A 26740-nucleotide genomic window follows, 5' to 3' on the forward strand; every position below is an offset into this window, starting at 1 on the left:
TTATATATATCATTTATTATCTTTTGAAACAAACAAATAAGATCTAATAATATCTGTCCTTTATTTTTCAAAAAAATGATGCATTTGCAGAAAAAAATTCCACCAATGTTAGGAAACATACAGAAACAAAAGATAAAGAGCTATATGGAACCACTTCCATTCTTTTCCTATTTAAACGCCTTTTGGTTCATACCATGTAAAATTGATAAGGCACACGCAGTTTCTACAGAATTGGTAAATTAATTTAAATTATTTAAAAAAAAACAAAAAACAAAACACAACTATACAATTCCAGTGTTAATTTTTCATGTCCCCCTGAGGTGCCATGGTCATGTTAGTGTCAATAAAGAAAATTATCAGTGTTCCCATAAAAATAGAATAACGTAATGGCGTAAAAGCTCGCGAGACACAAACATACTTTCACGCTACCAGGAAAAATCTATAATATTCCAATAAAAAGTTTGATTAGTTTGTGCCTATCTGAATAGACTGTCATTTACACCAAGGTATCTGTATATCAGTACCATGTTTCGGAGCAGCACATTCATCGCGTAAGTAAGAGATAACTATTAAGAACCCGTTTGTCCAGCATTCTGAATTGTTGCAAGTAGTTCTATTACTATAAAGACGCACAGAAACTCTTCATGAGGGTAACAATTACAGGTATATATATATATTTTTTTATATGAATTCTAATACAACCTATGCAAGGTGCTATGACAGAAAAAAGGCAGAATCCAAGTATACGGTAATTCTTTCTAAATAATAAGATTCTTTGTAAGGACATACATAAAAAAATACATTTATTGACAGAAAAGCAAAGCCAAGTTAAAGTATGTATATAGAAGAAAGGCCTCTTATAAATTGTGCTCTGAATGATACAACCTGCAAGGCTGGTGAATACTCCTAGGTTTTAACATGCAGGCCTGTGAATACTGTCACTTTTAATTTAGTGTCTACTAATAAATCAGTGCAGATCTTTGGAGAAGATAGAATTTCCATGATGAAGAAGTCGCCACAAATATAATAATAGTCTCCTGTATGTTTGCTTCCACATGTGGTCAACAATAATTAGGGATAAGATGGCGGCTCACATGATATTGATCTGTTCATTTCACATGTTTCAAGTTAAAAAAAAAAAAAAAAGTAAAAAAAAATCCAGGGGATCAGAAAACATTCTGAATGTATTTTTCCATTTGGGAACCAGGCTTCACCCATGTATCCTTTGCTGTATAGTAAACATTATTATATGTAGCATACAGGAGCCCAGGTAACAGTGCAGAGTGCATAGCACCATAAAGCATTCAGTGCCGTAAGATACCGTCTCTTTAGTCCGCGGTGGGCTTGGTTATAGAACACATATTTCCCAAAGCTGGCTAAGCTTTCCCTCTGTAACAGGATTCAGAACAATATGCTGCTGATCATATTGATTGCCCCCTACAAGAAAAAAAAAATCACAAATATTAGACAGGTCTTACACCAAAGGTCCCCAGCCAGTCATATCTCAAAAGCAAAATTCTAAACAAAATAATTAACATAAAGCTGTCCTTAAGTTATTAATAATGCCATGATGCCCATCGTGTTCTTGGTGCACATGTAGGAAGTCTGAGAGCCAAATCAATGGTTGGAGACAATAGGGGAGTGTTCCTCAATCTTTCACCTTTATGTCACTAAATGTAATCTCCCCAGGATACCCCTTTGAGCTTACCCTTGATGTCTAGAACAAAGGTGGGCTTCGAACGACAATAGATCCTGCCATCTGGGCTGATCGTCCATAGCATACTTGCTCCTGTTTGTTCAAGGCTCAGGCCAAGTTTGCTTCCAGTAGTAATTACAGTCCCAGCACTCGCCAGGGTGCAGTCTTCAGCAATCTGTGGGTTAAAACAAATATATGATCAACAATGTGCACTCCTTTTGTCTGACAAGGAAATATGCAGGGCTGATTTGAAGTTGACAAGCAGCATGGACAGTTTTACAGGTGTATTCACAATTAACTTTCCACAAGTTTTCCAGGGACTCTAGTTTATCACAATAAAAATTCAAACAATTCAACATGGTAAAAAAAATATAGAAGATGCAATTCACATCACAACCACTGGATGGCAACATATAGCAAAGAATATTTCCCAAAATATTTGTCAAAGCTGGTCACCTTCAACCACTCATCTAAAGTAAAAGAAAAGACACGGAAAGATATTTGTCCTTCCTGGTAAGGGAAGAATGGGAGGAGGAAACTGCAAGTGGCATCAGGAAGGAAAATCACACACTGTTAATGACACATCTCCTCCAATAATGCCTCCTTAGGGAATACAGAAACTTTTGTCACAGTTTTACCACTTAGAGTATCAAATATGGGAGGGTTATTTATTTAAGGAGAAAATTAGATGGGAATATTGTCACTTTTTTATCAGACCATTTGTTTGTAAGCTAAAATGTTTAATGGAATCTGGATCAGTGACATTACGGATAAATGTCTGAAGCTTCCTACATGTATGTACTCTGGACATCTGGAGTCATCTTGAGGAGTTCTGCATCTCAGGCTCAGCTGAATATTTGCAGGATTTTTTTTTTTTTTTTTACAAAAAAATTAAGCACAGTTGCATGAAGGCGCTCACAGATGAAGTGCTGGGTAGTATTTTCACAAAAATACCATGGTAGAAAAATGTAATATGAATTTTCTTTCTTTAAAATTCAGGTTTTATTTGTATCTCTCTAAGGTGTTAAAAAGTGTTCTAGCACTGAAAGGGTTAGGTCATGTGCACACGGTCAGTATTTCGTCAGTATTTCACATCAGTAAAATGTAAGGCCTCTTTCACACTTCCGTCGTTTGGCATCCATCGCAATCCGTCGTTTTGGGCAAAAAACGGATCCTGCAAATGTGCTCGCAGGATGCGTTTATTGCCCATAGACTCGACGGATCACGACGGATGGCCACACGGATGCGTCGTGTTTTGGCGGACCATCGTCACAAAAAAAAAACGTTCAATGTAACTTTTTGTCTGTCGCGTCGGCCGCCCCCTCCTCCCCGGACTGCAGAATGGGCAGCGAATGCATCAAAAAACTGCATCCGCTGCCCACGTTGTACAAAACTTTCACAACGTCCGTCGGTACAACGCATTGCGACGGACCCGTACCGACGGAAGTGTGAAAGAGGCCTAAGCCAAAACCAGGAGTGGAACAAATACTGATGTACACGAACCTATGTTTGTTAATTAAAGTGTGTGACACATTTTATTGTAACATCTAAAGAAGAGATACGCATTTAAGTTCTCCCTTCCCTTAATTATCCTTTAATTTCCTACTTTACCAATTACACCCTATTATTTACATCTATCTTCCATCCCTCCCTTTTCTCTTCTAATTATATTTCAGTCAATATTTATAAATGTAATAAAAAATATTGAATCACAAATAATGATGTAATATACTGACTAAATATTGAATGTGTGAATGGGGACGAAAAGCTTACGACAACGCAAGTACAGAATGTTGTCCTTGGTTTACCGTACAGACCACTGAATGAAATATTCCAAGATTTAGCAAGCAACACCGGCTATGATGAGCTGACACTAATCTGTACACTTGTAATGAACGGTTAATTCTTCTGAACTGGAGTGATCATTGATAAATCCTGAATATAGGTACTGTCCACCCACGTAATATCGGATTCGTGAGGGCAGCATAACTTACCGTATATACTCGAGTATAAGCCGAGAATTTCAGCCCATTTGTTTAGGCTGAAATTGCCCCTCTCGGCTTATACTCGAGTCATACCCAGGGGTCGGCAGGGGAGGGGGAGCGGCAGCTGTCTAATCATCTTCACCTGCTCCTGGCGCGGTCCCTGCACGTCCCTGGTTCTCCGGGCGCTGACAGCTTCTTCCTGTAGTGAGCAGTCACATGGTACCGCTCATTACAGCAATGAATATGGACCTGACTCCACTCCCATAGGGGTGGAGCCGCATATTCATTACTGTAATGAGCGGTACCATGTGACCGCTCACTACAGGAAGAAGCTGCCGGAGAACAAGGGACTGCACCGCGCCAGGAGCAGGTGAGTATAACGCAGTGCGCGATATTCACCTGTTCCCCGTTCCACTGACAGCCGCCGCTGTGTCTTCCCCGTCCTCTGCATTGACGCTCAGGTCAGGGGGCGCGGTGACACGATTAGTGTGCACGCCGCCCTCTGCCTGAACATCAGTACAGAAGACACAGCGGCGGCCGTCGGTGGAACACGGACCGGTGAATATAGCAAGTGCCCAGGGCCCTGAGAGGTGAGTATGTAATTTTGTTTTTGATCGCAGCAACAGCATATGGGGCAAATATCTGTATGGAGCATCTTATGGGGCCATGTGCAGCGTTCTATGGGGGCAAATATCTCTATGGAGCATCTAAGGGGCAAATATCTGTATGGGGCCATGTGCAGCCTTATATGGGGCAAATATCTGTATGGGGCCTTGTACAGCGTTATATGGGGCAAATATCTGTATGGAGCATCTTATGGGGCCATGTGCAGCGTTATATGGGGGCAATTATCTCTATGGAGCATCTTATGGGGCCATGTGCAGCGTTATATGGGGGCAATTATCTCTATGGAGCATCTTATGGGGCCATGTGCAGCATTATATGGGGCAAATATCTGTATGGGGCCATGTGCAGCATTATATGGGGCAAATGTCTGTATGGGGCCATGTGCAGTATCATATGGGGCAAATATCTCTATGGAGCATCTAAGGGGCAAATATCTGTATGGGGCCATGTGCAGCCTTATATGGGGCAAATATCTGTATGGGGCCTTGTACAGCGTTATATGGGGCAAATATCTGTATGGAGCATCTTATGGGGCCATGTGCAGCGTTATATGGGGGCAATTATCTCTATGGAGCATCTTATGGGGCCATGTGCAGCGTTATATGGGGCAATTATCTCTATGGAGCATCTTATGGGGCCATGTGCAGCATTATATGGGGCAAATATCTGTATGGGGCCATGTGCAGCATTATATGGGGCAAATGTCTGTATGGGGCCATGTGCAGTATCATATGGGGCAAATATCTCTATGGAGCATCTTACGGGGCAATAATCAGCATTTGTGGAGCACTATACAGGGCAAATGTGTCTATGGAGCATCTTATGGGGCCCTTATTAACCTTTATGCAGTACTGTATGGGAAAAAAAGTGTCTATGGAGCATCTTATGGGGCCCTTATTAACCTTTATGCAGTACTGTATGGGGAAAATGTGTCTATGGAGCATCTTATGGGGCCCATTATTAACCTTTGTGCAGCATTATATGGGGCATATTTTAATATGGAGCATCTTATGGGGTCCATCATGAACTGTATGGAGCATTATATTGGGCTCCTGATTCAATATGGATATTCAAAAACACAACCTACTGATATCTCGATTAATTTTACTTTTATTGGTATCTATTTTTATTTTTGAAATTTACCGGTAGCTGCTGCATTTTCCACCCTAGACTTATACTCGAGTCATTAAGTTTTCCCATTTTTTTTGTGGCAAAATTTGGGGGGTCGGCTTATACTCGGGTCAGCTTATACTCGAGTATATACGGTAAATCAGTATTTAAGATGCTTATGATGTCAAGACCATCACATACATTACATATCTCAATCTTCCAATTATCTAATGATCATGGGGTCTTCCTAATTTCAGGAGACAAAAGGTTTGGGCAAAATTACCTTTAACACCAAAAAATGGTGGTGTTGAGCCATAATTTGGCATCGTGCTACCCTTCCGTTTGTTACAACTTTAGGGATAAGATCTGGCAATTTCTGCAATACTACTATTTAATGCAGAATGGGTTAGTCACACAATGATAAAAAAGAATTGCCAGTAAAACCTGAAATAATGATACAAAAAGAAAACTTACACGGCATCTAAAGACTCCTTTGTGGTAGACCCAAATCTGATCTTCAGCCCCTGTGTCCTCCATGACTTGTATTCTCAGAAGCTTGATATCATTCAGGCTTCCATTAGTTGACATAAACATTTCATTGGATTTATTCTGAAGCTTGAAGTACAGTCGTTTCTAAAAAAAATAATATATATATATATATATACATATAAAAAAATAGCATTTTCCTTGCTGCACCATACTAACATGATGAGATAAACATTTCATATAATTGCTTTCACTTGCTGATTTTACATCATAAGTAGATGTATGTATGTATGTATGTATGTATGTATGTATGTATGTATGTATGTATGTATGTATGTATGTATATATATATATATATATATATATATATATATATATATATATACACACACACACACATATACATACACACACACATACATATACATACACACACAGTATTTTTCGCTTTATAAGACACACCTGATTGTAAGACGCACCTAGATTTTAGAGAGGAAAATAAGAAAAATATTTTGAGCCAAATAGTGTGCAAAAACCTTTAATAAAATACAAAAATATTATCTGTGGATGACGCTCTGTTATGGGGGATCTGTGAATTACAGTACTATCCCTGCAGTACCGTATATTGTGACTACCACCCCCCTCATCCTCAGGAATACACCCACTTACTGTATACATGGTTGTATTCTGAAAGATGACGGACGTCGTAGTCACATTTGCAATAAACACTTTGGGACACTGTATTACAGTGTATAATTACACTAAATATGGCTAGAACCCCATCATCCTTAAGAATGTACCCACTGATACAGTATATTCTGAAAGATGATGGGGGTTGTTTGCTCACCTTTCCTAAAGGGATCTCAGACTTGTGAGTAACGTAGTTGCAACAATAAATAGTGCGCAGGGACAGCTATGTGATTGGTGGAAGCAGCTCAGCAACCGTTCCCTCCACCATTCACTATCCATCCCTGCAGAGGAGGAGAAGGAGGAGGATCGCTCTTTTCTCCCTCCTCAGCTTTCATACATCCGTGTCTCCGGTACGTGTGGTGACAGGGTTCACACAAAGGAGACACGTACACAAGTAGAGCCATTCAAATGAATGGGTCTGTGCACATGTCAGTGTGTTTCCACGGACAGTGTGTCCATGTGCCCCACACGTAGACATGTCTGTTTTTTACCATCAGCACGGGCAGCAAAATGTCCGGCAAGCGTGCACATGGAGAACACACATGCATGTCATCTGTGTGACACGCATTGGAAGAAGTGCTACAGTAAGCGCTGTTCCCCGGCGCCGGGTGCTGAAGACGGCTCTCATCATTCTCCCCTGCTCTGCCGGCGATCGGAACGAGAAGAAAAGAATGATGAGGGTTATATTCAAGTCAGAACAATGACAGCAGGTGGGGGCTTTTTGGACTATTACTCCCATCAACCTACACCTGCTGCCGCTAATAACAGTGACAGCAGGAGCAGATGATGGAGGTAGTTCTCACCCACCGCCTGCGATATAACTAAATGAATGAAAAATCCGGCGTGGGTTCCCCCGTATTTTCTATACCACAGCCAGGCTGCAACCCTCAGCTGTCAGCTTCAGCAAGGCTGGTTATCAAGAATAGAGAGGTCCCCACGCCTTATTTTTAATTATTTAAATAAATAATTTAAAAAAAAAAAAAACAGCATGCCCCCCCCCCCCCCCCCCATTTTTGACAACCAGCCTTGCTAAAGCTCACAGCTGGGGGCTGGTATTCTCAGGCTGGTAAGGGGCCATGGATATTGCCCACCCCAGCCTAAAAATAGCAGCCCACAGCTGCCCAGAAAAGGCGCATCTATTAGCTGTGCCAATTCTGGCGCATTGCCCAGCTATTCCCACTTGCACTGTAGCGGTGGCAAGTGGGGTTAACACTTGTGAGGTTGATGTCATCTTTGTATTATCAGGTGATATCAAACCCACGGCTTAGTAATGGAGAGGTGTCTATAAGACACCTCTCCATTACTAATCCTATAGTTATATTGTAAAAAAAGACACAGCCAGAATAAAGTCCTTTAATATTCTCAATTAAACCATACATACGACCTCGCCTAATTGTACTGAAGGACTCTATGTCCAGTAATAAAAGCAAAATAAAAAAACAACAATATACCATACCTGTTAGTCATTCTGTCTGACGCCGTAATCAATGTATGAGGGAGAAACAGTTTTCAACCTGGATGGTGCCAAGATGCGACCGTCCACGCTGAAAACCACTGGTGAATGAGCTGCTGTGAGTGCAGCATCATTCACCAGCGGTGACATCATCGTAGCTGGGCCAAGAGCTCCATCTGCGCCTGCGCCGCATCCATGGCCATTTTCCTGGAGACACAGCGTAGAGGTAGGCATGGATGGAGATCTCGGCTTTCCTCCATCTGTGCCTGCGCCAACTGAGAAGCTGGACCCTGGAAGAAGAATGGTGGCCGCCATATACCGCCGCTGCAGGGCCACCGCTAACCACCGTAACACCACCGCACACTGCAGGACCGCCGCACCACATCCGCAACACTCCCAGCTCTGGGCCCACAGCGGTTTCTGTCCTGATGAAGAGGTCCTGTGCAACCTCGAAACACGTTGACCCTGTAAACCCGTTTTATGATAACATTTTTATTCGTTGGTAACCACTGTGGATTCATCATCAGCAGCAGCGGAGGAGTGACATCTCCCTCCTGATCAACCCTAAAAAGGTACACAGACGCTGCAGGTCCAAGCTAGCTGAAGTAACTTTCACAGTTTATGTGATCAGTCACATGCCTGAAAGGAGTTTAAAAATGTGGCAATTGCTGTAGCAATGGTGTGGGTATGTCTATATACAGCAGAGCCATATGTGTACTGTGCATGTAGCATCTAAACCTGGGGTGTATTTTATAACAAGATGCATCCTATAAGTTAAATAAATATGGTATGTCATATTGCACATAAATGTAGGACGTGTTGAAATGCTCAGGGAACTAGTCTGATATATTCAAAACAAAATCAGGTTCACTAAGAAATTGTCACGGGGAGACTAGGTGGGCAAGAGCTAATAACCCGGGCCCCTGCAATTTCCCTCAGATTAGGGAAATCCTGACTGACCCTCTACCTAGAGTTTACACTGATGGTGTGCATGTCTAGGCCTCGACCCTCGCCCTGTCTCCTGTTTCAACCCTAGGCTGAAACCACCATCCACCACCCAGTGAAAAGATCATACACCAATACCCACAGTTAGAACAGACAAGGATAACGGAAAATATACACCACGCCGCAGTCACTCAGGAATACACTATAAATGCGCAGGGCAAAATAAATACAAATATAGGAAGGAGTAAATAAGACAAAGGGAAATACACCACCAGCAACGATACTCCAACTACTAGCTCACCACTCCAGACCGAGATAACAACGCACAAGACAGAAGCTATAATCGGCGACGCCCAATGATCAGGAGAACTATTTAAAGGCAATGGGCATGGCCCAGCTTCCAATCCGAGCATCAGGTAAATTAACCCCGGACCAGCTAGATAAAATCTAGCCGACGCCAATGAGCGCATAGTGATCAAAAGCGGAATTACCGCTGTCTGTCGAACGACCTGGTCTGAACAGCGTCCGACATGACAGAAATATATGGCAATGTGTACAAACTGATGGAAAGTAAACACAGATTTAGAAGTGAAGCAGATACAACACATTTAAACTGCTGCTGAACACAACATCAAAAGAAAGCAACAGAAAATAATGAAGATATTCAGAAATTAATACCTGTCGAAGTGGACGCAGAGATCCAATGTTATTCCATCCACTGAATTGTGACAACTGGGCAATCTTTTTTGGCATAACAAGTAACTGTCTACCTCGGTAATTTTCATATTCATAAAAGACCCATCTGAAAACAGAGTTAGCGTGATTAACACCATGTTCAAATGACCATAAATAGAAAACATTTCATTTCATACTTGTAAGTGGTGCCTGCCTCATTTTTTTCCCACCGCTCACAAGTGAGGATCTCCTGGTGACACACCATCACTAGCACACTGCACTGGTGTGCAGCAGCCTTCCATTTCATTGTGCAGTGCAACTCACAGAATGCCTCTCCCATGTGAGACTGCCACAGCTGAAAGCAACTTTTTTCTCATTCAGGATGCGCTTTTATTGTGGCTATTAGCTAGTTATTTTTTTCTTCTTTATTTAAAAAGGATTGTCTCTTTTTTGAAAACCAGGCAGAGTTTTTTTTTTTTTTTTTATAACAAACTGCGCTTTACTCACCCTCTCTGGGTCTACCACTGAGTCAGCTGTGGCAGCCAATCAGTGAGCTCAAGTAAGCTGAGCAGGGCTGAGTAAAGTAAGAGTTCACTATTTTCCTGCCACGCTGTTGACGTGAAGTCAGCACTGTAGCCAATATCAGAGACTGGGAGCAATGGTGGAGGCTCAGCAGTGGACCCAGGAACAGTGAATGACTGGCATTTTTTTTTTTTTTAATAAAAGAAGTGGAACACAAAAAACAGCTAACAGCGCCTGGGAACCAAGATTTTTTATTTCTTTGAAGGGAACACCATCTTTAGGTACACCCTCTAATCTAAATACATTGTCCTCACAAAAACACAAGTTAAAATCACATGTTATTATAACTAGCCTCACCATTGCGCACTCGCATTTTTTTTAGGACTCCTAAAATATATAATACATTGGTTGCAGTAGCACAATGCAGGATGTGCTGTAAATGTTTTCATAAGAATTTAGGAAAGTTCTGAAATGTCCTGTAAATGTCTGTTCTGTTCCTGATCTAAGGATCTCGGCTTTTAGTTGAGATGAATTTGTGCTGCACTTTATGTCCATGCTCAGCAGTGGCCAGTGCTGTGGAGTCGGTGTCAAGGAAACTGAGGAGTCGGAGATCTGGCTTACCGATTCCATAGCTCTGGTTATAGCTGCTTTTTCGGCATTTGCTATGAATTAAAAAAACATTTGAGAACATCCTCTAGGTGTGCTGGTTCCATAAATTTAGGCTTGGATTCTAATATTTGATTTTCTAGCCATGTTATCCCTCCTATGTATAGTGTTTTACTTCCCCTATTCCATGACCCCGTATTCTGAAAAATAACGCACAGATTTGTAATATTTTTTTGTTTTACTAATGTGACATTTTGTCAGCAGTGGTGATGCGCAAATATATTCGTTACTCGAGATTTCCCGAGCATGCTCTGATGACCGAGTATTTTTTAGTGCTCGGAGATTTAGTTTTCCTCACCTCAGCTGAATGATTTACATCTGTTAGCCAGCTTGATTACATGTGGGGATTCTCTAGCAACCAGGCAATCCCCACATGTACTTATGCTGGCTAACATATGTAAATCATTCAGCTGCGGCGATGAAAACGAAATCTCCGAGCACTAAAAAATACTCGGTGGTCACAAGACCGTGCTCGGGAAATCTCGAGTAATGAGTGTATTCGTTCATCACTAGTCAGCAGTAATAAGCATTGACACTGTGTTAGAGTTTTCAATTTCATATTTTAACTTTTCCGCCGATAGGAGTTCATTGTGACAGAAAACACGCTGACAGGGATTCGCTCAAAGTGAAAAGGCTGTACATCACCATGTCAGAGAAAGGTGAACAATATGAAAAACAAGAGAAAAGGTAACCGTGCCACTCACATGCCACCTAGAACGTCAAGAGACCGTAAATCTGGAGAGTAGCCCATTGCCCGTAGATCAGTTGTTTCCTTGCCAAGTTTCACTCTTCTTCCTTTAAAGTTCTCATTTCCATAAAGTACTAGACTGGGGTCTGAAAACTCCTTTAAAAAAGCAGAACAATTCAACAGCTATCAGTAAAAAGTTCTTAGGAAAATAAGGACACATTGATTTAGAGCCACTGAATATTGCTTACATGATTGAGCCTCTGACTGCTTCACAAAACATCTGGTCAGTCATGTTATATACTTAACAACAAAGGACTTACATATTTTATAGTCTTCACAGATCTGATAACTGTACCATGTGGACATCCCATAGCACATAAATTAGGGAAGCTTCCTTCTTCTAATACCCATAGACTTCCCAAGAAATCAGCCTGGTCATATGCAGCCCACCTGGGAAATAACGGCAAGTGCAATTACAATTAAGACATACAGAAATACTAATTTTATTGATAGGGGAAAAGTTTGTCATATAGTCAAATATGAAGAATTGGAAAAAGATGTATCAAAGGCTGCCACATGGCAATAATAATGCTGCAATACATGGTAAGAATAATCAATGTCCACCAATATGCCATCACCTTCCAAACTGTGCATATAGCAAGTCATTCACTGCAAAACTGAGAAAGCTAGAGAGAACTACCATTTTGGAAAGCTTGTGGTTTCATCGATCGTGGCAGTAGAGACATAGCAAGTTAGATAAGTAACTGATAAATTTGTCTCAGGTATAAAAACAGTAAAATAGATAAAAGCAGTACTTAAAGTTTCAGAATTTACTTTCATTAGCTGAATTATAACCCTATCAGCAAATTTTTGACTAATTTTGTTGTACATATTGGGCCAGATTTATGAAGGTGTCTGAACACTTGGATAAAACAGCTCCAAATGTTGCAAAATCATGCTTCAATTGGCCATGGCAGTGAGCAGACATTCAGCTGTACTGTCTGGACCTACCCTTCCAATCCACTTCTTCTCTGGGGCTATTGGATCTTACTGTAGTGGGGCAGCACGGTGGCTCAGTGGTTAGCACAGCAGCCTTGCAGCACTGGAGTCCTGGGTTCAAGCTCCACCCTGGACAACATCTGCAAAGAGTTTGTATGTTCTCTCCGTGTTTGTGTGGGTTTCCTCCGGGTTCTCCGGTTTCCTCCCACATTCCAAAGACATACTGATAGGGAATTTAGATTGTGAGCCCCATCGGGGAAAGCGATGATAATGTGTGCAAACTGTCAAGCGCTGCGGAATATGTTAGCGCTATATAAAAATAAAGATTATTATTATTATTATTATTATTAATGGAATTCCTTTGATACCCCGTGCTTATGAAGACTGGAAGTACACACACAGATATGTGTTCTAAGCATAATGCCCAATTACAAAATGTACAAAGAAAAAATGATTGGCTATTTTCATCACTAGACTTTTGAAAACTGAATATTCTAAGGCAGTTACATAGAAGATTTTATTAAATCATTAACATTGTGTATCAGTTTCAGCAATTCCATTTCCAAAACTAAAGATTTGGTTTCCTTACAAATTAAAGCAACTGCTACAAAAACATCTTGCTTACCGGCCACAAACAACCTTGCATGACATGACTGTAAAAGACTCCTCGAGGTTACTTGAATCCGCTTCTAATAACTGTTTTTCACCTTTGAAATTAGATTCTGAAAACAGCTCAACCTAAAAAGGCAGGATGAAAAAAGAAAAACATTGTTTCCCAACTGCACACAAAAAACACTTGACCTGAACAGAAGATGCTATCAACTAATTACATATAATCCTAAATTCACACATAGGATCTCACTTTTTGTATTGCGGACATGATTTAAAGCTAAGTTTCCCACATCATGGTATATAAGTTTATAGTGGCATAGTGCCACGTTGTCTAATTATTTACATTAAGGCAGAAATTGTTAAAATACTTTGCAAGTCAAATATTTTAATGAGCTCAACATACCCACCACAGATTCCCAAAAGACCAAAGAAAAGGCGTCTTAAGTGCAAATGTGAAATATCTGCTAGGAATGCTCCAATACCCACTTGCTATACACTGAAACTGAAAGTGGTCATGTGTATAATCTATACCTTAAAAGTAACAGTCACACATAATGATCTAGGAACATATACCTCACATCTCTAATACTCGGACGTACTATCCCGTCCGAGGTCAGAAAGGGGTTAATACAAAATATGATTACTAAAAAGAAAGTACATACCCTAAACTGTCCTGGACTTTCAAGGGCTTCCTGTTTAAAATGAACAAAAAGTCTTAAGAGGAATAGTTATACAACAGAAACTTCAATTTATAAGCTCCATGTTTCTCTAACAGCAATTAATAAACAAGTTAAAATATGTTGCAAGAAAAAGTTACACTGCAAGCATTAGTAGAAGTGAGACTGAAAAAAATGGCAGCAGAATGTGTATTGAAATGAGAATAAAATGTAAAACAGATCAAAGCTGCATTTTGTGTTGAATTTGGACAAAAACACTTGTTATATTTGTTGAACTATTTAGAATTTTTTTTTTGCAAAAAGAGCTTGTAAACAATGTATTTATCAAGCCTTCTACACTTGCATGTTATGCATGTTATGCACATAACACTGTTGCGACATACTGGCACATTGTGGTCTATGACAGTAATAACAAATACACTATTATGTAAAACACTAAAAAAAGGATAATGCGAACACCACCAGGGTTTCAGGCAGTTCCTCTGTGAGTTTAAGGACTCCAAGTAAAAACTTAACACAAAATCTTTGTCCCACTTGTATAATAAAACAATTATATATGCTAATCTTCCCTCTAATTATTATGAAGTACAATTTGTCTTTTTTTGCAAATGGGTGCCAAACTCAAACGCCTTACGGCCTGACCTAGCCTAGGCACAGTGCCATGTGAGAGACATGAAAACTGCTTGTGCTCAGAGCTGTAGCAGAAGTCATACTGCTTAATCAAAACCATTGTGAATCTCAGTGTTCGGGCTCGATCACACCACCGTATAAATCGGATGAGTGATATCCCACATGACAATTCCATTCTGTAGAATAGGAAACTGTAAATGGTCCTGTAAATGATTAATAGTAAAAAACGGATTGCATACAGATTGAACACAGACTGCACACAAATGACAAGTTAGAAAAAACCTTCCCAATAATTTGGATGAAAACTGGATGGATATTTTAAACGCTCATGTGACCCTTCACCAGGTTAAGGATGTTAAACTAGCAACATAGTGGAATAGTGACTGCAGAGCCAAGTTTTTCTTTTCTCTGTTTCTCTGTTGCATAAATATCCGATATTAAAATTTACGTTGTAAGTTATATTAAACCCAACTGGTGTTACTAGAGATTTTTCTCTGGGGGTGGTTACTTTTTACCCTGCATAATACATTCAGCAATCATAAGGAGTTATTATGCAGGGGAAATAAGAACACATCCACAGAAGAACTTGCTTTCTCCTGTGGTACATTTAATGATAGACAGTTCAGCTATACTCAAACTGATGAAAATTCCTCTTTAGGCTATGTGCACACATTGAATAAATGGATCCAGAAGTTGCTGCACCATTTCTGCATCTCTTGGCAGGAAAAAAGCAGCTGCAAAAAAACGCGTTTTTGATGGGATTTTTTCACCGATTTTGGTGAGGTCAATGGTAAAACAAAAGCTGGCAAAAACGCAGAGAATTGACATGCTGCAGTTTATTTTCTGCACCAAATCTCCATGTCAAAAATACTCAACATGTGCATGATACTTCTGGCTTCTCATTTACTTTGCTGGCATCAAGATTGCTTCAGGTTTTGCTAGCAAATCTGTATGGCAAAAATGCACCAAATCTTTAATGCGTGCACAAACCCTTGAAGGGCTTCTCAAAGAATGTAATAATTGCTCCCATCACATGATTTATACGGCATCCCGTTCTAGTCACCTGTAAGGACGGATTGCAGTTTGAAGAAATATAGCTGCCAAGACCCATATCTCAACTGACAGAGCAGCTATATCGTAAGCATATATACTGTACTTTAGCTACTAGAGAAGTGCTGTAGTAGAAACTGGGGCGCAAAACAAGCTTAATAGGGCCTTAACTGGTAACACGGTGAAGAACCAGAAACTTGGTAGTGAAACAAGAGCAATAGGGTCCTAACTGGTAACACGGTGAAGTACCATATAGGAGACTTTCTATTTTTTACACTACCCGGTAATGGACAATGTACAAAACATTTCTGCTGAACTTACCATGAGTATTGGCTGCAGTGAAGTTATCTTGCAGTTCTTGGCTCCCCAGTCACTAAAGTTAGAGTACATCCCTTTCTCCAGGATGTATTGCTCACCAGTAAAGTCAGGAGATTCATATGCCACCCACCTATTGTATAACATTGACAATATATATCACTCTCTAGCAAATGCATATCTTTTACTACATGGTTATTTATCTTAAAGCAATATTAAAGTCCAGAGGGCTCTACATGTAAAGAGGGTTTACATACATAATATACACATATAAAATACAAGTGCAATACACATAAACTAACAGTGATAGACTGGTACAGAGGAGGGAGAACACCCTGCTCTCATGGGCGTCCAATCTACATGGTACTAGTAAAGGTTAAAATGGTTGGAACAGCTCTAGTAGAAATGAGGTGACAGCGTGGTTATTACAGGTTGTACGCTTTACTGAAGAGAGGTTTAGAGGTTGCATCTGGAGGCTTCCATCATAGAAAATCTGATAAAGTGAGGTAGTGAGTTCCAGAGTATGTGAGGTGCTTAGGAGAAATCTTTGATATGATTGTGTGAGGAACATACAAGAGCAGGGGGGAAAAAGGAGATTATGTGTGGGGAAGTATCAGGAGACTGCGACGGAGACGTACAGGGGAGACAGATTATTAACAATCTTGTAAATCATTATTACAATTTTAAAATGAAGTCTCTGGATAATTGGAAGCCAGTGAAGCGATTGGCAGAGAGGATGGTGGATTATTCAGGCATCAAAATTAAGGATAAATTGGAGGGGTGAGAGAGTGTTAGATAAGAGGCCATAGAGGAGGAAGTTGTTGTAGTTGATGTGGAAGATGTTGAGGGTATGTACTAACATTTTTGTTGACTTTGAGCTGAGAAAATGGTGGATTCTGGAAAGGGGTTGGTAAGGTTTTTGAAATGTGCTTTGAAGTACACAACAGAGTCAAATACTACCCCCAGGATGTGGGCTTGTGAGAAAGGGGAAAGAATTATGTAATTTATTGTGAAGGATAGTTCTCATCCTGCATATTATTTCTCTATTCTCTGCAATAAATTCATGATTCATCAGTGTATCATCAATTGACCATCTAGAGCCAGTGCCATCTCTACCAGCTGGAATGACACAGATTATCCTTCCCTCTATATTCACCTAAATTACAGATTAGCTTCTCTGACTGTATATTTATAATCTATTAGTGCAGACCTGGGCAATGTGCCGCCGGCAGGCCACATCCGGCCCTCTGGCTGTCTCAGTCAGGCCCGAAAACAGCCGTGGGGCTGGTAACCAGAGGTCCACGGACCGCACCATGCCCGCCCGCTGTCTCCATCTGCGCTGACTCCTTTGGTGGAGGAGGGGCCTCCGGCCACTTCCTCCACCAATCAGAGTGTGAAACAGCTGATGCGAGGACGTCATTTCATCACGCTAGCAGTGTACTGCGGAGAGTCAGCGTACCGGAGGCAGAGAAAGAAGCAGAGTGCCAGGGAACGAGACCAAGGTGAGTATGTGATGATGATTTATTTATTTTTTTTCATTAGTATGGGATTTTTGGGTGGGAACGGGGAGGCTATGGGGGAGACATGGTGCTGCTTATGGGGGGCAACATGCTGCACATGGTGCTGCATATGGGGGGCGACATGCTGCACATGGGGAGGCTATGGGGCAACATGCAGTGTATATAGAGAGGCTGTGTGGGGCTCATGCAGTGTATATAGGAAGGCTGTGTGGGGCTCATGCAGTGTATATAGGGAGGCTGCGTGGGGCTCATGCTGTATATAGGAAGGCTGTGTGGGGCTCATGCAGTGTATATAGGGAGGCTGCGTGGGGCTCATGCAGTGTATATAGGGAGGCTGCGTGGGGCTCATGCAGTGTATATAGGGAGGCTGCGTGGGGCTCATGCAGTGTATATAGGAAGGCTGTGTGGGGCTCATGCAGTGTATATAGGGAGGCTGCGTGGGGCTCATGCAGTGTATATAGGGAGGCTGCGTGGGGCTCATGCAGTGTATATAGGGAGGCTGCGTGGGGCTCATGCTGTATATAGGAAGGCTGTGTGGGGCTCATGCAGTGTATATAGGGAGGCTGCGTGGGGCTCATGCAGTGTATATAGGGAGGCTGCGTGGGGCTCATGCTGTATATAGGGAGGCTGTGTGGGGCTCATGCAGTGTATATAGGGAGGCTGTGTGGGGCTCATGCAGTGTATATAGGGAGGCTGCGTGGGGCTCATGCAGTGTATATAGGGAGGCTGAGTGGGGCTCATGCAGTGTGTATAGGGAGGCTGTGTGGGGCTCATGCAGTGTATATAGGGAGGCTGCGTGGGGCTCATGCAGTGTATATAGGGAGGCTGAGTGGGGCTCATGCAGTGTGTATAGGGAGGCTGTGTGGGGCTCATGCAGTGTATATAGGGAGGCTGCGTGGGGCTCATGCAGTGTATATAGGGAGGCTGTGTGGGGCTCATGCAGTGTATATAGGGAGGCTGTGTGGGGCTCATGCAGTGTGTATAGGGAGGCTGTGTGGGGCTCATGCGGTGTATATAGGGAGGCTGTGTGTGGCTCATGCAGTGTGTATAGGGAAGCTGTGTAGGGCTCATGCAGTGTATATAGGGAGGCTGTGTGGGGCTCATGCAGTGTGTATAGGGAGGCTGTGTGGGGCTCATGCAGTGTGTATAGGGAGGCTGTGTGGGGCTCATGCGGTATATATAGGGAGGCTGTGTGGGGCTCATGCAGTGTATATAGGGAGGCTGTGTGGGGCTCATGCAGTGTGTATAGGGAGGCTGTGTGCGGCTCATGCAGTGTATATAGGGAGGCTGTGTGGGGCTCATGTAGTGTGTATAGGGAGGCTGTGTGGGGCTCATGCCGCATATGGGGGAGGCTGTGTGGGGCTCATGCCGCATATAAGGGGATGTTGGGAGGCTCATACGATATACAGGAGGGGCTGTACTCATGTTCAAACAATATATAGGAGGATGTCAGCATACTTAATTCTGCTTAATAGTAAGTGATACAATTAATATTAATAAAATTATCAATAATATAATAATTATAATATATCAATATTAATATTGAGCAGAATTAATTTCAGCCTATTGGTTCAGCCCTCCACAACATTCACGGTCTCTCATGTGGCCCCTCAGGAAAATTAATTGCCCACCCCTGTATTAGTGTATACTAATAGATTATAAATATACAGTCAGGGAAGCTAATATGCAATTTCTCAATTTCTTACAGTATAACTGTGACAAGAACAGTGCTGTGATCATCATTATCTCGGATATGAACTTCGGAATTATAAAAAGAGGGAAAGTTGTGACAGGATGAATTAAAGCAAAAACAAAAACAAGGAAAAAAAGAGCTTAGTGTTAACTTTAAGGTCGAGTTCATAACAAGTATAACAAGGCCGAGTGCTATGCTGAAACATTGAATAGCACTCGGAACAGTATTATTCTATGAGGCAGCTCACACGAGATTATTTTCTCCTGCAGAGTTGACGTGAGAGAAGAATTGCTCCATGCTGCTATTAGCAGTGAGACCCACTGGCCCACATGCACCCAATACAAGTCTATGGGTGCGGGTGAAACATAGGACTGCAGTCAGATGTCATCCCAGTGAAGTCCGATATACTGTTGTGCTCAGAAGGTTACATACCCAGGAATAATTTTTGCTTTCTTGGCCTTTTTTCAGAGAATATGAATGATAACACCAAAACTTTTTGTCCACTCATGGTTAGTGGTTGGGTGAAGCCATTTATTGTCAAACTACTGTTTTCTCTTTTTTAAATCATAATGACAACCAAAAACATCCAAATGACCCTGATCAAAAGTTTACATACCCTGGTGATTTTGGCCTGATAACATGCACAGAAGTGACACAAATGGGTTTGAATGGCTACTAAAGGCAACATCGTCATCTGTGACCTGTTTGCTTGTAATCAGTGTGTGCATAAAAGCAGAGTGAGCTTCAGGGATCCAGACAGACTCTGGCATCTTTCATCCAGCCACTGACGACTCTGGATTGTGAGTCATGGAGAAAGCAAAAGAATTGTCAACGGATCTACAGGAAAAGGTAGGTGAACTGTATAAAACAGGAAAGGGATACAAAAAGATATCCAAGGAATTGATAATGCCAGTCAGTAGCGTTCAAACTGTGATTAAGAAATGGAAAATCAGGGGCTCTAAAAACAAAACCATGGTCAGGTAGAACTACAAAAATTTCATCCACAACTACCAGGAAAATTGTTCAGGATGCAAAGAAAAACCCACAAACAACATCAGCTGAAATACTGGACTCTCTGAAAACTAGCGGTGTGGCTGTTTCAAGATGCACAATAAGGAGGCACTTGAAGAAAAATGGTCTGCATGGTCGAGTTGCCAGAAGAAAGTCATTACTGTGCAAATGCCACAAAGTATCTTGCCTACAATACACAAATCAGCATCGATACAAGCCTCAAACTTCTGGAACAAGGTAATTTGGAGTGATGAGACTAAAACTTAACTTTTTGGCCACAACCATAAATGTTACATTTGGAGAGATGATGAAAGGAACACCATTCCTACTGTAAAGCACGGAGGTGGATCGCTGATGTTTTGGGGATGTGTGAGCTACAAAGGCACAGGAAACTTGGTCAAAGTTTAAGGAAAGATGAATGAAGCACATTATCAGCAAATAATGGAGGCAAATTTGCAATACTCAGCCCGGAAGCTGCGCATGGGACGTACTTGGACTTTCCAACATGACAATGATCCAAAACTCAAGGCCAAGTCAATCTGTCATTGGCTACAGCAGAACAACGTTAAGATTCTGGAGTGGCCATCTCAGTCTCCTGACCTCAATATCATTAAGCCACTATGGGGAGATCTCAAGCGTGCGGTTCATGCTACACAGCCCAGGATGAACTGGAGGCTTTTTGCTAAGGAGAGCAGCTTTACCATCTGAGAAAATAAAGAACCTCATCCACAACTACTACAAAAGACTTCAAGATGTCATTGATGTTAGACGGGGCAATACAAAAACTTTTGATCAGGGTCAATTGGATGTTTTGGGTTATAATTATTATTTTAAAAGAGAAAACACAGTAGTTTGACAATAAATGGCTTCACCCAACCACTATCCATGAGTGGAGAAATAGTTTTGGTGTTATCATTCATATTCTCTGAAAAAAGGCAAAAATTCTGCAGGGGATGTAAAGAACAACTGTATGCTTTCTATATCTCCTCCGCACCTGTGCTGCGACACTCATGCAAGAGGATTGGCGCATAGTGAATTGACACTTGGCTCACACTCCACACAGAGCTGGAGCCGAGGGTCATTAGCATATCGAATCAGATGCCATATGCTGGTGTGATTTGAGCCTAACACATATGTAACAAGGATATCCCTTTTATGTCAAGTGTTGTAGGAATCCAGATACAGATCTGTAATTGGTAGGTAAAATTGTTTTAAAAAAAAGACCAACCAAAAAGCAGGCGTGGTAACAAAAACAGAAAACTGAATAGAAATATTTTTGCCTATTGAAAACTTGGCCTATAGAGTTGTGTATGAAAATGGAGGTATCACTTGCTTTAATGTGCAATATTGTTGCTATTTAGCCTAATAAAAGCTTTACAACCCATTATATTACACAGTCGGGTGTCATGCACATGTCCTATTCTAAAGAACAGAACAAGTGCACATGCCTCCTAAAATGTCATGAGCAGTGATGGGCGAACCCGTACAGTAAATTTCGGGGTCCGTACCAAACACCCAGTGTCAGTGTCAGACCCCAATGATGAACTTCTCCAAGAAGTCCGTGTTACTATTCGTGTTCGGCAGCCCGAAAATTGGGTGCTTCCCACGCTGTCGTCTGAGTCTAAGTTCGTTACCGCCAGTCAGAGCGCTTTGGTTCACACGCTGTCAGATGACAACATGTGACCCAGTAGCTGTAACTAGCGGTTAAATAAGGTTACCGCTGGTCACAGGAATGGGCTGATGAGAGTAGTATAATACTGCTATCAGTGAGAGCATGTGTAGGATGATGAAAGTAGTACTCATCAGCCGATGCCTGTGACCGGCTGTAACAATCTTACTGTCGATCAGAGCCAGAGTGTCCCACTGTCAAGCAGATGACAAACAATGGGAAACAATGGATGTTCAGGCCCCCCCATTCATCTGAATGGGGTCCGGGTTCAGCTCCCTTGAACCAAACTTTTTTTTTTTTTTAAATATTTGGTCGAACCAGCCGGATCCGATCATCCACGGGTTCGTCCATCACTAGTCATGAATAGGGTTGAGCGACTTTTACTTTTTTAGGATCGAAACCCGACCTTCTCAAAAGTCGGATCGTGTGAAATCGGCCGATTTTTTTGAAGTCGGTGGCCGACCCGAAACACGAAACCCAATGCAAGTCAATGGGGAATATATCTCTCTCTCCCTCTCCCCCCTCCCTCTCCCCCCTCCCTCTCCCCCCCTCTCAACCTTTTTAACATATAATTCGGTTCACACATGGAATATTAGGATAACATTTTGACACTGATTAAAAGGTAAACAAAAATAAGTACAAAGAGATGTAAAATTTTACAAAGAGACACTTACACTCCACTTAGTATATTAATGGACTGTATCTTCACTCCAAAACCTGTCTCTTCCATGTTTGATATAATACCCAATACATTGATATTTGATGCCTTCTCGTCAAAGTCTTTTTCGCTATACATTACTACATGTGGTGTGGAAAAGTCCTATTGAAAATCAACGCATATGTTAAACATGGACATTTTCATACTGTATGTTCCCACTTCAAATCAGATTACCCAATAAATTGGAGGCACCATATACACATAGAAATGTTTTACAGCCTTAACAAACAATAGGTAACAGGATATATACCGTATTACAGGTGTTTAAGAAACAACTAGCATAGTACACCGCTTAACACTTATATGTGTTCACTGAGTAGTGTGAAAAGAGTACATTTTAATATATTATTTATATGTAGTTAAACCTGCTTCTCAATAAAAAAAAGAAAAATAGAGAGTATGGTTCTAGCTGTCTCTAAGCTAAACAGCATAGGCTTAGCTGAAAGCTCCCAATGTGGTTGGCCATGGCAGGCCAAAGAGAATGGGTAGAAAAAAGAAAAGACCGCAAGTACACTGCAGGGATTAGCAAGAAGACAGTGCCTCATTTATATCGGTAGTAATGACCTAATGCAGGTCAATCATTAGTTTCTTTATGAGTCGGTGGGCCTATATACTCTTATTAGGACATTTAAACTTGTGCTCTCTGTCAGGATGAATGATACTCACTTTACAATGTATTTGTTCAATTGGATCTATTTTCTCTGGAGCCTTTTTATAATATTTTTAATTGTGTGGTTTTTTCATGTCTCATGTGTCATAGTAGCAGAACATGACCCCCTATTGGACTGTGTGTGTCAACTCTGACATCTGAATTACCATCATAAGAACAATCCTGTAGAACATTGGACATACCTTGGCCAGATTATGGGCATACAGGGAATTCTGTGGGATCCCCCTTAATCACGTTTTGAATGGACACTGGAGGTATATACCTGAAATCCACATCTTCCTCACTCTGATTATGCACAGCTACATTTGAACCCAATTGGTTGGACATTAGTTATTGCATTTTTTCTTTTCTTATATACATTATTTCCTCTTCCGTATTTGGGTTCAGCTGTTGCCAAGTGACAAGGATTGTTTGTCCACTTCTATGCTCTTGTTTTAACATGGCCGCTATATATTTGTCACATGATAGGTCTAAGGATTGTTAGGTGTCTCACCACAGGCAGCGTGCGATGCTGACTCTTCCTCTCTAACTTCGGTCACAGAAGGTGTCTATGCGGGGCTATGCGTGTCATGGACGTCATTTTAACCTTTGTTCCTGACACGCATAGCAGCCGAGACAACGGAAGTGACGATCCGGCGGTGGAAGTTCCGGTCTCGCATGCTTGAAGGACGTGGCTGAACACACCTCTTTTTTGTCCTAATTGGCCATGTGAAGATATGGAGGGATATTTAAACCCTCTTCATAGTAAAGAACACACTGCACCCCAAGGAAGCAACAGCGAAACGCGCGTCGGGACCCCGATGCAATACTTAGGCTTAAACAGCATATGGGTAAGAGGCATGTTTCTCTGGTGTGCGCTGCCGACACCTGTCACACCATGATGATTGTTTCTGTGCTTAAGCACACACACTCTTCAACCTCTGACCCTCATAACAGGTCGTGATTTCAATGATTTCTGAAACAGGGGAATATGTCATGTATACTTATATGGAAAATAGTCATTTTTGGTGAACAATCACCTCACTGACCTCTCCTGTATATTACAAAGTTTATGCATATGCTCACACCCCGTGCTCACGGGACTTACACTTTAATGAATCTTACTCTGTATATTATTGTGACCCTATTCACTCCCTGTTACGCTGTATGCCTTTTGTGTTGCCCCATGATTGTATTGTTGCCAGCCTGTTTTTATAGTCCAGACTTTTTCTAAATTGTTATTTGTACAAATTTTGATTTATCTTGTTTGTATAATTTCTACTTGATGTCACATCCATATATTGTATTTTAGGGATGTAAGCTCCCAATGTCCTTCATTCTTTAATGTATACAAAGTAAAAAAAAATTAGATTTAGAGTCCCTTCATTATACTCTTGTTCTTAAAATAGTAAAGCTAACTACCGTACACCTACTTCTTGGATAACCAAATATTAACACATTAAAAAAAAACACACCAAAATAAAAAAAGAACTTACAGATAAAATGGGGCGTAAAGATTGCACTAGTCCATTGTAGCCACCCCAATGGCTCCATTCCTCATAATCACCTTCTTCAAGCAAATATTGGTGACCTTCATATCCAGGTTTTTCATAGCCAACCCATCTACAAAATACATTATCATAGAAAAAATATTACAGTCAGTCACTTATTCCATGGAATTTTTCTGACATGAGTAAAGGGTAAAGCATGTTTTAAAACCCATTCATATCAAAACCTAGGACACATGATCTTGGTACATTTGTTCGGCCAAGCCATGGCGAAGCCACTTTGGAATAAAGGATGCTTGCTGGGTAGAGCCCGGATGTGACTAGTGGCCATAATACGAAAGATACTTAAAGCATATTATCAGCATACAGGGGCATCCAGTTGAGATCATGAAAATAACAAATACTAAATTATTGAAGCACTGTGTGTTGCAGTGTTCCATACAAAATATACTTTGCAAAGCCAATCATGAGGTCCTTGGCAGATTCTCCATTCCCAGCCACTAACAAGGTTTCACCCTATATATACATACATAGGGTTCGCTCCCACTTAAAAATCGGATTACATTCTGACCAATCTTATTCTATCATTGTGTGGACATCTCCGATTTTTTTCCAGATTGGATGGGATCGCAATCGGACTGGAGGAAAAAAAAAAAAATCACAGTATGCAGCGATTGTAATCGGAAATCTGATTGCATTCACCAATAGAAGGCAATGGGTGCAAGAAAAAAAATTGCAGAGCACTCTGACCATGTGAGTGCCGTTCGATTTTTACATGCCGATGTCCTATGGAAAGCCGGCAATTCATCTGCCGCATACAGTAAAATCAGAGTGACCCGACAAAATAGAATAGATAGAAAACATATATACACAAAGAATAAATAGACAAAGTTGTCGGTGATATACTATATATAATTAGTACAGTTCTTGTGTAGCTTACTGTACATGTATTTTTTTATTTACTATATTATTTTCTTTAAAAATGGTGTGGGATACCCCGACATTTTATTAACTAGCAGAGGGAAAGTGGATAGCTGGGGACAGATGTTTATAGCCTGGAAAGAGGGTAATACCTATGGAGCTTCCAAGGCTAAGTATACAGCTGTGAGCTGATATTAATAGTCTTTACTGGCTATTAAAATGGGGGACCCCCAAAAAAATATGGTTCCCTATAGCTAATGGCCAGCAAAGGCTAGACAGACAGATGCGGGCTGATATTAATAAGATAGGAAGGGGCCATGGATATTGGGCCCCTCCCAGACTAAAAACATCAGCTCTCAGCAGCCCCAGAAAAGATGCATCCATAAGAAGTGCCAAATCTGACACTTAACCACGCTCTTGCCACTTGCACTGGTGCGGTGGCAAGTGATGCAATTGATGTCACCTTTGTAGTCTCTGGTGACATCAAGTCCAGGAGTTAGTAATAGTCTGTACTCCCATGAAAAAAGCTCGACACTCGTCCGACTTTTCAGGAACAAAATTCTACAGATTTTAAAGCATGGCAGAAGAAGCTGCCGGGGACTGCAGCATTTCATAGTAAAACATACATTGCGTAAATGCAGTCAGTGTCTGTGTTCTAGGCAGCATAAATCTCATGACAGGTTGTCTTCAAAGAAACTAAAAGTCTACTGGCATTGCCACTGTGGTTGACCAGATGCGACTAATGGTTATTGGTATTATTACCATGTTATTGGTATGCAAGGTCTTCCCAAGAGATTATAATCTAGATAATAAGTGAAATTTCTTTTTCACTTCAACACCTTAAGGTTCACATGCAGCATTTTTTTACTGCATTTTTTAGTCAAATTAAAAGTTGTTTTCTGCAGTACCAGAAAAAGCCATGAGATTTCAAATCTCAGGCACACGTTTTTCTTTCTGACTGAATGTGTGAACTGCAGTATTTTTTTTTTTTAAAGTTGCAGCATGTCACTTCTTTCAGCGTTTCTGCAGTGTTTTTTCACTCACATAAAACAAGGGGAAAGTTAAAAACGCTGCAAAAACAAATGTTTTTGGTGAATAAAACAAATTTAATTAAACATGTACTGTTGAGAGAGCACACATCTGAACCAAAAGAACACTGCGAAAATGGGCACTTTGATCACGTAGCTTTTACTGCCAAAAGAGTAGGTTGTTCAGGGGGGAAAAC

At 41.2% G+C, this 26740-nt stretch overlaps 1 protein-coding gene across 4 annotated transcripts in view; it reads right to left on the bottom strand.

Annotated features, from left to right (window-relative positions):
- Positions 1–258: 258 nt before the first annotated feature.
- CRYBG1 (crystallin beta-gamma domain containing 1) overlaps positions 259–26740 on the bottom strand; it is a 481728-nt gene continuing 455246 nt past the window's right edge. For all 4 annotated transcript variants that reach the window (XM_077289625.1, XM_077289626.1, XM_077289628.1 and 1 more), the window contains 11 exons: positions 24583–24709; positions 22394–22539; positions 15833–15959; positions 13817–13846; positions 13168–13280; positions 11864–11993; positions 11560–11699; positions 9671–9794; positions 5893–6051; positions 1709–1871; positions 259–1437 (listed from right to left, as the gene is read on the bottom strand). In XM_077289625.1, the coding sequence (XP_077145740.1) occupies positions 1349–1437; positions 1709–1871; positions 5893–6051; positions 9671–9794; positions 11560–11699; positions 11864–11993; positions 13168–13280; positions 13817–13846; positions 15833–15959; positions 22394–22539; positions 24583–24709 (1348 nt within the window). In that variant the 3' untranslated portion in view covers positions 259–1348. The remainder of the gene's footprint in view (positions 1438–1708; positions 1872–5892; positions 6052–9670; positions 9795–11559; positions 11700–11863; positions 11994–13167; positions 13281–13816; positions 13847–15832; positions 15960–22393; positions 22540–24582; positions 24710–26740) is intronic.

This window comes from Ranitomeya variabilis, chromosome 2 (assembly GCF_051348905.1).
Source record: "Ranitomeya variabilis isolate aRanVar5 chromosome 2, aRanVar5.hap1, whole genome shotgun sequence".
In the NCBI taxonomy this organism is placed as follows: domain Eukaryota; kingdom Metazoa; phylum Chordata; class Amphibia; order Anura; family Dendrobatidae; genus Ranitomeya; species Ranitomeya variabilis.